This window comes from Limulus polyphemus, unplaced genomic scaffold, assembly GCF_000517525.1.
Source record: "Limulus polyphemus unplaced genomic scaffold, Limulus_polyphemus-2.1.2 Scaffold1449, whole genome shotgun sequence".
In the NCBI taxonomy this organism is placed as follows: domain Eukaryota; kingdom Metazoa; phylum Arthropoda; class Merostomata; order Xiphosura; family Limulidae; genus Limulus; species Limulus polyphemus.
The window spans coordinates 265,350-277,849 of NW_013667059.1; the positions used below are offsets into that span (position 1 = coordinate 265,350).

At 32.6% G+C, this 12,500-nt stretch overlaps 1 protein-coding gene across 1 annotated transcript in view; it reads left to right on the top strand.

The window, feature by feature from the left end:
- Positions 1-5,571: 5,571 nt before the first annotated feature.
- The window catches only part of LOC106463629 (Niemann-Pick C1 protein-like), a gene marked incomplete at its 3' end in the record, with an annotated part of 19,880 nt that continues 12,951 nt past the window's right edge, over positions 5,572-12,500 (top strand). The window contains exons 1-2 of the mRNA XM_013923676.2: positions 5,572-5,665; positions 11,075-11,181. Coding sequence (XP_013779130.1) covers positions 11,104-11,181 — 78 coding nt within the window. The remainder of the gene's footprint in view (positions 5,666-11,074; positions 11,182-12,500) is intronic.

Below are 12,500 nucleotides of genomic sequence, written 5' to 3' on the forward strand. Positions count from 1 at the left end.
AAATCTCTATGGAATCTCATTAAGTCTTTCTTCAAATAAAGGAAAAGCATTACTTTATATACAAAGTTCTCTCTCTCTCCAGGTACAGTTTCCATCCATATAACTAAGGACTACTTCCTGTGGACGAGGGATGGGTTATACCCCTAGATAATCATATCATTGACTGCTAGAACAGATCACTGCTTCTCATCTTTGCACCACTTATGCTATATTGATCTCCTCTAAAGGAAAACATGTGATGAACTTGGTTACTCCTGCAGTTTTGTCTAAAACCAACATGAGAAAAACTTGTAGTTTCCTTGACTGATGTTCTATGCAAAAAATGATCCCTGAAACACTGAATATTGGAAAACTACCTAACAGTTAAGAGACTAGAAAATGCATAACAAGCCCACATATCATGTCTTCTATCTTAAAATCTAAGTATCAGATACAGGATCCTTATTTGAAAGTATATGGGTCTGTGAACTTTAAAATTTTTCATCTAATAATGCAAAGTATTACAGTTTCAGATATAAAATTCTGATTAGAAACTGCATGAAACCTGTAAATTTTAAAATTATCCACCTGAAAATGTTGCATTATTTATCAGATACAAAATTCTCATTCGAAACAAAATAAAATCCATACATTTTGAAGTATATGAAAGAGCTGAAAACTAAAAGAAAATTATTGTGAGTAATGATAAGAAATGGAACGAAAACATCCTTGAAAGTTAAGTAAAAAGAAAATCCAAATGCCTAACTTCGTAGTTTAAAAATTCAAATTTCCTTGAAAGTTAAGGTTTACTGTCACTAATGGTGAAGAATAAAATGAAAAAAAATTAAATTAAGCTTCATAAAACTAAATCTTTCTAACCTTTCATAAAATCTCCAAATATAGTCTTCTTCCATGTGCAAACCTGGCTATATATATAAACTAACATCAAAGTCAGACTTCACACAGCTCTGTGTCTATCCCACAAGGTTACTATCTACTAGATAACAACCAACTAGCGAATACACGTGGCTAGCAAAACGGAAAGCTGAGCGACTTACTTAAGTGCCTCAGTGCATCCAAACTGAGAATGATGAAAAACAAAATAATTTAAAAATTACACATTAACTAAAGGGGGAACTAATAGTATATCAGACATCTTACTCCATCTTTCCCTCCAGGCAGACCCAGCCATCCCTAATTCCAAAACCAAAAAAAAAGCTTCATTAATGTGTCGCTCAAGAAATCATTTGTTCCACAACACTATAATACAAGTACACAATTTACAAAACAAAGCAGAAATACAATAAAATACCCTTTAACAAAGACATACAATTACCCTCTTTAATAAAGAATACAATACACCATGCCTTTAACATTGACACCATTCTGAAAATACATAAAAATAAAACACCCCTTGCCCAACAATAAAAATGAAATGCAAACATACCATAAGTAAACAAATCGTTTCTTGCACATGTTGGAATTGGTAATGGTGTGTTAAACCCACATTAAAAGAAATATATATATACAAAAAAAAAAAACTTTTAAGTCTCTACTCTTTCACACACACTGGCAGGCATGAAAGAACAAGGGCATGTCATTAGAAGCAAAATTAAAAAAGGAATGCAGTTACGTTAACTGACTGCTCTTATATACACTCGCATGCGTGAGAGTACCATTACTGTATAACAACTTCAAGACATATACACATAAATACCGAAACATAAGGCCCTGTCTTTCACCCACACTCATGATTGCAGAAGATAGGGGGCACCCAGTTCTAGTAGGATGGAATCCGGATCGAGACTGCAAAATTGCTTCCTACACACACGAGTTAATTTGGGTTAGGCAATGCTAATCCTTACTTTTCTCCATTATAATTCACAAGTGTTCATATTGTCTCTCCATATGGACGTTCCTTGAGTTATATTTTAGAACTCGTTTTGGTTTGTGACTTACAAACCTACTTTCCACTCCCCTCTAGTACACTCACTGTCTACATTTTCACGCATTATGACTGCACCTGTACTGAAAAAATAGGTTACAAAATATTCAGTAAGACTTGTACCTATTAAAATATTTCATTCTCAATCACTGAATATATTCTATCACAACAAAATAAAATACTGAGTACATCAACTTTAAATTCCATATGCTAGCTAAACATTTTATTTACTACTGATAATTTCACCCACTCGTAGATGTTTCTCAGACATAGCATGAGTTCATGTTATATTTATCCTTCCATAAAATTCACTATCTGCCGAATATTTCGATGTCGAAATTGTAACACACTCTCACCAATATTAATGGAACTAACAACTGGATTGTATCTTTAAATTTTACCTTCCAGAAGAGTAATCGCATTTTACTTAATATCACATAGTCTTAAGATCCAAATCAAATACTTTGTTTCCATACTATTGTTTCTTACTGTTATGTTCTTTGTGTAATTGATCCATATGTATCATTCAACATTCATGAATGAATATGTAATGCTCATGCACTTTCGCCAGATCACACACATATATTTATCTATACACGTATATTGCCATATATCACCATTACACATTGTAACATACTCTAGTAACTTATAACAAACCATCTCCAGCTCCAGAACAAATTACTCTGATAATAAACTTCTTGGGTTATTTTGTGAAGCTACATTTCATTAGTTGCAGTTCTTATAAAGTGCTGTTATCTAGGAGCCATCAAATACAATTCGTTTTTATTTTTAGACATCACGAAATAAATAATCACAAGTAAAGTTCAGTTGAACTTATACTTTTCAGTTAAAATTCTTGTCAACCAGGATCATTACTCGTGCTGTTACTACAGTACATCAACTCACACTCAGTGGAAATGCAACTCCCTCACTACATGTAGAATCACCATACATTCTCTAAGTATACAGGGAAAAGACTAGCAAGGACTAGATGACATGCTTCACAGAGTTCCTGGCACTCAGCTAGATGAGATGACTGATTTTCTCAAAACGTCAAGCAATGTTTAACATAAGAAAATCTCACTTGATGGTTTTGAAAGCAATAGTCACAACGGGTTTTAGTCATTTATTTTTGACCACATGACCATCCTATCTTGTGATAATCAAGCAGCAATCATCCAATTTCTAGTGGATATCTCCTTTAGTGAATCTCTGCTTGATAGCTTGAGAGTTGTTAAGCCATTTTTATCGTGGACAACCAAATAATTACTTTCAGCTCTTTTCTCTTCATTGTGTGGGTTAACATTACTTGAGATGTCGTTCTTGTCCTCCTCTGACTTGCTGGTCATACAGATAAAGTTGCATGATTTTATGTGCTTCATGTCAACTGTAACTCGTATAGCAATGAACCAGTTCACCAGAGTATGAGGTATGTATCTGTTCAGATTGATCTGAGCTGCTTCCATACTGCTAGCACATACCATAACCAGACCCAATCTCCACACTGGTACATCAGTTAATTTACTATCTTATCGTAACATTCTTTTGGTGTTTAGCAGACTTTCCTAGTTGTTGTTGGGTAAACTCGTGTGCATCAACTAATACAGAACTTAACCACTCTGCATATTCCTCCAGATATTCTGGGATGTCTGCTTCAGTAGGAGAACCATACATCAATAAGAAATAAAAATATTTGCCCAAACAGGAGTGTGTTTGGAAAACAGCATATAGATCTTTGTTAAGCTATTCTGTAAAGCATCATAACATATGACTGTTATTCATCCCAGTGGGTTTGGCCAAGATTAATAAACTTGGCAAACAAGTGTTTATTAATTTGTATTATCAATTATTTTAAATATTTAGACTAGGCGTGATAGAGCAAAGTACGCATCTTCAACAAGCCTTACACTTTACACAAGTTATAGAACTGTTACGTCTCTGGTCGTTTGTTAATTTCCCGCAAAAATTCTTTCCGAGAAACTACAGCGATACAAGTCCTTTCTTAATTAAAACTAGTTTATTCTTTCTCGTTACAAACTTTGTAATACACTTAATTTTCACAGTCACTTTAACTTAGCTATAATTTACAGCGATTTACACACTATACTTACGGCTTGACTCAATTATCTGTTTCTACAAACACTCGAGCCTTCATGATCTTTCTAGAAACTCATCACGTGTTATCAGCGTCACGTGACTTCCGCTGTCGTAACAGAACAATTGCTAAAATTAGTTTCACGACCCATGGAGATCTATTATGGTGCTTCACAACTTTTTCTCTAGTGCTTTGCCAACACGATTGTGCCAATGCATCGATTAGTGGATAAGTCTTGGTTCACTTTATGAAATAAACGTTAGTGACAATTATGTACCAATGACCTCTTTCCATCTTCAAGAGGGAACCAACATTATCAAGAGTAATCCTCTATAAAGAAGATCCAACACTTGTATACTGTAGATTATCTTGTCTCATCTGTTTATTCTGTGACTGGCATACACCGTACATTATTCACACAAGCACCAAACACCTTGGTACGAATACAAAAAAAAAACAATTGGTGCATTGTGCAAAGTTTGGAGAATCTCTTGCCTTAGAGTGCTAGGAACTACTAGCTGTAATGTATTTTGAAAAGCACGAGTTGCTCTTCCGTAAGCTCCGAATTGTTAACCGTGGCATTCATCCTCTAGTGTATGTCTTAACGTTGCTACAACAAAAATGGTATCAACTCTCACATGATTTTCAGGATCTGGACATTCCATGAACAAACACAGTCTTACTATGTAGCGAAAGAGTTCATCTGCATTTCCATGTTTTGGGCTTTGGTGATGCATTATGACAAAGTCATATTCTAGCAGTATTGTTATCTAAGTTCATTAACCATTTCAACAAAGCATAGTCTACCCAAATGGTGGATCTCCTACATTAAAAGTAGTAACAGTAGTTAAAATACATTGAAAGTAGAGGAGTAATAACAAAAATACTCTGCACATTCTTTAATATGCACAGTATTTTTGTTCTTACTCCTCTACGTTGTACGTATTTGGTTTTGGTTGAATTATCGCTAAGGTAGTAACGTATTTTAGTTATTTACTTAGGAATGATGCAATTCTCTATATAGTAGCAATAGTGTTTTACAAGGACTATTTGTTTGTTTGTTATTGAGCTATTTGTTCTGTGCTCACCAGGGGTATCGAAACCCGATTTTTAGCAAAGTAAGTCCAAAGACTTACCGCTTTTAAAGGCTACAATTGCAAGCAGTAATTTCTTCGTCGTAAAGTATCTGTGTTCAGAAACCATGCACCTAATTATGAATTTTTAAAAAACTATGGTGAACTTCAAATAATTATTCAAACTTTTCTATATTTTATTTATACAATGTTCAACTGTATGCCATCATTAGAGTTTATTACACATATCTTATGCTCCTGATGAAGGCGTACAGCCGAAATGATGAGTAATAAATAAATAGGTAAAACTCTCTGGGGTTTACTGTTATTTCATTTATTCATAATTACGTTTACGGTACTCTAGTTAGCATTACGTAAATCAAGTAAAAATAAAAACTTTTCCAATTAATATTTTAATAATATTATGGTGTTTTGGTTTTGTTTTAAAGGTGTCACCCCAGTATTGAAGATCAGGTGAGTTTTAACTTAATGAAGATGACATAATGAAGAATAACTCAGAATTAGTACGGAAGTTGAGAAGTATCGAGGGCAAAGAAATCTGAACATATTTCAGTGAGACAGTGATTATATATATTTTTACCAGTTTTAAATGTTCAGAAAATAACTAATAATGCGGAGACTGGAATCTACCCCTAACTACTGAGTATTGTAACTGTAGCTTGAATTTTGAAAGTTGTAAATTTAAGTTTTCGGTCATTTTACCGTTTCACAACAGTTTATATTTCCGGCCGAGTGGTCAGCGTGCTGCCACTGGACTGTGAACCTAAGAGTTCCAGGCTCGCATCTCGTTGCTACGATAACTTGTCTTGCGCTTGGAAATTGTGTATGCGTTAGCCGTACAAGTAGTACGGAGTATTGTTAATTTTAACTGACTTCTTGTTGTACTGATTTGTTCCCTTTATAAAAAAAAAAAAATGTACTCTGACATTGACAATTTTACTTTAAACGAATTACGTTGTTTTAAATCTTTATCCTTATGTACTAGGGTACGTGTGTTTTTATGTAGGAAAACAAGTGGTAATTATATTTTGAAATTAATTACTCCAGTCTGTGTACCAGTTGCCATTACTGGGATGAGTGGTATGTTTATATTGACAAATATATATACAGGCCAACAGTGATGCAATATGATTTGAACTTGATTTTGAAATATATATGAAAACTAAACCACTTTATAACCTTTTCTTTTAAAATACTTTTGATGCATTTCTTCAATATCAGTAAGAAATCTTCCACCTAGGGGTAGACTGGCCATATCAGTGGTTGGTGCAGTCACTGGGTTAATCCAACAGTTTTAACCCAAAACTGGCCTGCCAGACTATTAATATCAATTGAAAATATAATATTTAGTTACTTTAATATAAAGTTATGAGTTTTAAGCTGTGCATACAATTGTAACTTAATTTCGTTTAAGTCTTGAACTCCCCTCCCAAGAGGCTAGGGCCTATCCAATAGCCACACCCTCCCCCAATCCACTCTTGCTTCCACATGTAATTTGTAATTGTACGCTGCTTTGAAAACACTTATAAGTTAACTTCTTAAAACTGTCAGCCCATGGTTAGTTCAACAGTTATAGTAGCAGGGCTGACAACTTTTAGAAATATCTTTGAGTGCGACTTTTTAAAAAGAAAAATTTTAACGTGCTAAAGTGCTTGGAGTACCAAATACTGCCACATCCCAGGGAGATATGGAGCATATTCCTACAGAAAATTTTGTGCTATTCAATTAAACAAATTGGTGCAATCTTATACATTTTTTAGATCAGTATGATGCTGAATTTGACTTGAATCCAGTTGGTCAACCAACCAAAATGCAGTATAGAAAGCTAGTAATTTGACCAAAACATGAGATTTTTTTTACTAGTGTGTGCAAGTGTAAGAATAGGCCCTGATATACGAGTTTTAATAGCTCTGTACTAGCCATGCAGGACATGTGACAAACCCTTATCTTAAGTAATGTGTCTTGGTTTATAACCCTTGGAACCTGTTGCATCTTCTTCATTTACTTACTTTACTGTAAGTAAAGTTTACACAACTTTATAATGTCACAATCACTTTGGCTCACGGAAACATCTGAATGAAATTTTTGTTCAGGATCAAATTCTTCATTTATCCAAATAACAAGGAATCTATTTTGAAATGTTTTCTTTCTTTTTTTCTGGTCATATTTTTAAATATTACATTGTATATAAAATAAACAACCTGCTCTGCAGGTGTACTTCAAGCTTTTGTGGATTTTAATTTTAATGTAATTTGTTAACTCGCAAAACCACTGACACATCTCTTCCATATTTCCCAAAATGCTTAAAGATTTTCAACAAAATATGTCTTTAATTATCAGATCTTTTAGACAATGAATAGTCATAATTGCTTACTAGCATCAAACCAGTCTAATGGTAACAGTTAAACTCTGAGGACTACATCAGAGTCTAATGCATGTACACTATGCATCTGGATCCTTCCCCTAATAACAATTACTCTAGTGCCTTCTTACAGTGTATACTGATTACAGTGCCAAATTATAAATAATTTCATATTTATCATAATTTCTGGTCTTGTAGATAAGATGGGCATAGAAATATTAAAAGATGAAATACATGCTAAATCCATTAAGCATGTGTATAAATAATGCCTATAAGAGAGCATGTTACTATAGTAGTAACTGGAATTACAGGAAGCAGTCAGATGCAAACCATTAGTACTCTGACCCTGTAACTAAAATTAACTTCTAATCAGAGGTAATTAAATATACTGTCTATACATTCTTACTTATAAAGATTAAATTGTATTGTGTTATCATTTGGATATCCTCACTCTTAGCAACATTTTTGGCCATAAACCCAATAATATCTCGGTGTTTGGCCAGCATAGAAGATTTAGGTTAGCTCTAAATCTATAAGTTTAAAATGCACAGTAATCTTTATTATAAACGTATAGTAATAATAAAATTATAAAAAGTTATTTTAAACATTAACTAATAATGTTAGTATAAGTAATGTTAAAGAATGAATATAGTATACTGTTAATTTGAATTACATTAAAGGAAGAATAGAGTATAAGTTGATTACAGAAAACAAATACTAGTGGTTTTCTTCATGCACTATCATAGATTTAATGTGTCTTGAAGAACTTGACATTGCTATATACAGAACTTAATATCACCATCCCTAACAATGTCTTGTTACCAATAAGAGCCAATTCAGTGGCTCTAACAGCATACATTTAGAGTAGCCTGATATCTGAGAAAAATTACTATAATTCTTATGTTTAACTATAGTCAAGTAGCAGAACAGTAGATAGTAAATACCTAATAAGTTATTAATAGAATCGTACATTAAATAGCAAGAATATTTATACTCTAATTAAAGTATAACAAAGCATATTAAAAAGAAAAATAATGTACTAAACATACTATTGTATGGTGGTATTCCTTCAGCTTTTGTTAATTATTATTACTATGTTATATTTTATTTAGCTTTTCTCCTTTTTATTTAACCTGTCTCTTGACAACTCGCACCTCATTAGAGTTAATTGTAACATTATTCTGACACTAGTTGGTACCGGGGTCTTTGTCATAGTAGCTGTAGTTTTGTAGATGAGTTTGTTACATATTAAGTAAATCACAATGACATATATATTTAACTGTTGGCTCATCTGGGCTGTTCCATCCACTAAACTAATCTTTAAAATAAAACACTCATAGCCAGTCCCTGCATTTAAATATTTATCAAACTTTCCCTTAAATTTACTACATCAACCACATCTGAAGGAAACCCATTCCAGAAGCCAACCATCGTGTTAGAAAATAAAACTGGCTTAGCTGACACTGACTTCTACTCTGTCAAAATTTATATTTGGGTCCCCTTACCATTCTCTGTGTAAATAAGGTGATGAATTGTTTTGTCGTAGCCAATAATTGCCCCACACGTAGCAAATAAAAGTAAACATGCAAAAAATAACTGGAGACTGCATAAGGCAGATGATAAAGAATATAGAGTTTTAAAGTGGATATTCTTTGAAAGTTAGTTAGAGCTTAAAACTGTTGTGAGTTATAATTAATCCAGAAGTTCATATGTGTTTTTATTATTAAGCAGATTTTATATTAATATTAAAAGTTAGGATTTTTTTTTCCTGACTTCTTTTTTCAAGGTTATATTGATGTATCAGAAGTGTGGAGTTTGATTTTGTCACTTGTACAATTATGAGTCTGATGTTTTGAAATTGTGAATTTTAAAGATTTTGTGTAAAATATATTAGTAGTAATTAAATTTCAGTAAAATAATTTATAAATGTGAACTAAATATTTGCTTTACAGTAAAGTTACAAATTATTTTTTGCATGTTTGGGATCACTGTCTTGCTGGAAGAAAGAAACCTGAGGGAATATTATGGATAACAATCTATCCACCTGTATCTTTCAAAAATCATTACAACCCTTTAAATTACAGCACATTGCAAAATGACCAGAAAGAAAAAATCTGGCATTTTATAAAAAATGTCAAGTATGATGGTAAAAAATTGCTATCATAAGAAAAAATCCTAATTTTTTGGCTAGTAATTTTTGCAGTTTATTAGTTTAATTAATAAAAAATTTGTTTTAACCAAATTATGTTTAAAATCAGAACCAACATGAAGTCTTTCAAAGTATGAGTAGTGTGAACAAGTTTTGGATTATTGCATGTTGTATTATCGGAGAGTACAGTGAAGTTTAGTACTTTAAAATAGTTTGACTTATTTTACCTACTACTTTATAGAGAGCAAATTGAAAAGAAGAGTTCAGTTTTACTTTATTTGAAGAATATCAATGCTTGAAAATAAATTGGTTAGGACTATTTCACTTTATTTCACTAGTACTAAACAAAAAAGTTTCATTTTGGTTTTATCTTTCTTTTAAAGTTCAATATTGTGGAACGGCACAAATCTGATTCTCGAAGTTTAACTTGGAAAGCTCCTTTTAATATTAAGATTTTGCCAAAAATATTTAATCAGTACAAAAACCTAATGTAAATATTTCATTTTTTACCTTTGTGAGGATACTTGCTTTGTACTTTACTCGTCTTTTGAGTGTGTGTTTTCATGAAAATATGTTTTCAGAATGTATCATGGCATTTGCCAGGTTGTTTTTCTGATTTAAGTGGTATTTTCTTTTGTATTCTGTACAGTTTATGTCCTAGTTTTAAGGACTGAATCACTTTTGTGTAGACTTCCAACATCACTGACTGAGATGCAGCATACATTCATATTGGTTCCCCAGCATGCTTTACTGTAGATGTTGTATGGTGAACCATTCTCCTCTCTGCCACTGAACAAACAATTTGAGTGTTTGTAAAGAGTACCCTTCTGCTCTGCTCATTCTATTGGTTGAAGTCTGGTGTCTGTTTCAGTCTTTTGATTTGGTTATCTTTCCTAACTAGTAGATTTTGAGCAGCTGCTCATTCATTGTGTCCACTCTGTTCTCATGTGTATTTTCATGTTTTGGATGTAATATTCACACCTGTTTTTACAGCTTGGTCATTACCAAGACTTCTACTGGATTGTAATGTGTACTTACAGAGCACAACCTGAGATATTGGAATCACTTTTGAAGAGTTTGGCCTTTGTGCCTCATCCACTTTTATTACCAATGTTTCACATACCCTCTTCTACATTTCCATACATCTCCTGAAACATTAAACCTTTCCTCAAGCTGGAGTAGCTTTCACTAGCTCAGACACATTTGTATATGGTCTTTCTTTCCTTGGAACCATGAGTGCATTCCTCACCTACTGCTGGGAATAGTATGACCACTTTTACTTTTATAGCTGATGTATTGTTGATTTGTTGGATAACTACTCTGGTGTAGTTATATTTTCATATAATAAAAAGGGGAGCAAATTCATAATTATTTCCAATAGTGTATTCTACCTTGTATTTTTATTAATGTATTTTAAAAATATCTATATATTTTTATCCAAATTTTACAGACATTTGTTAATCATACAAAACTGAAAGGATGGACAGAAGTTGTGGAAACATTTCTCAAAAAGCAGTTCTTATTATTCTGATATATTTTCTGATGAGAATTCTCCAGGTAAGTAAAAATGCCAGTTACACCAATAAAATATAAATGAATTTATTTCATGATGCAGTATATGCTGTATTGTAATTATGTATGGTTTTGTACCAGATGCATTGTAGCTGTTTATGGTTTTGTGTAGGGTGTGATGTGGCTGTTTATGGTTTTGTGTAGGGTGTGTTGTAGCTGTTTATGGTTTTGTGTAGGGTGTGCTGTAGCTGTTTATGGTTTTGTGTAGGGTGTGCTGTAGCTGTTTATAGTTTTGTGTAGTGTGTAATGTAGCTGTTTATGGTTTTATGTAGGGTGTGATGTAGCTGTTTATGGTTTTGTGTAGGGTGTGATGTAGCTGTTTATGGTTTTGTGTAGGGTGTGATGTAGCTGTTTATGGTTTTGTGTATGGTGTGTTGTAGCTGTTTATGTATTTGTGTAGGGTGTGCTGTAGCTGTTTATGGTTTTGTTTAGGGTGTGATGTAGCTGTTTATGGTTTTGTGTAGGGTATGTTGTAGCTGTTGGTTTTATGCAAGATTATTAAAAAGCAGTCTGTAAGATTGTTTCAGTACAAAACTGTAATTTTTCTCCTTCCTTACCCATCAAAATGTAACCCCTTAAATTATCAAAAATAATCTGTAAATTTGTTACAGTACAGAATTACAAATCTCTTCTTTCATAGCTATAAAATCATTGCCCCACCTCAGCTTATAAAAAAAGCAGTCAGTAAGATTTTTACAGTACAAAACTATTTTTTATCTCCTTCCTTAGCAATCAAAATGTAGCTCCTCACCTGTCAAAGGAAAGAAGTAGAACAAAAAACTCATGATTTCTTGTTAGCTAGTATGGACAAAAACAATGGCTCGACTTGCAGTAGTAAAGTGAAAATTGAGACTAAGTTATATGAAGGTGTGCAAGACTTCAAAATTTAATAAGATTTGTATCCAACATAATCTTAACAAAAACTCTGAGTTAATCAAATAGCCTAATGGTGTACTTTGAATACATAAATACAATTTAAATGTGGACTTTCTTTTGCTCTAAAGATACCACTTTCATTAGATATTGCTACATTCTCAATTATAAAAATGTATACATTGCCTTAATAATCCATTGTGCTAGTAAAATTTATTCAATTACAGAATGAAGTAATAACCCCAGCTTGAGAAGGTCAATACATAATTAGAAATTAAAAGGACAAGGATATTTAATTCCTTAGTCATTTTATGTATGACTAGTGTTAAGTATGTAATGACCTAATTAGAGTATTATGTTATTCTGTACAATTACTTTAGAATAAAAAACAAACAAATTAATTAATTTAGTAACAAAAATAAACTGTATGC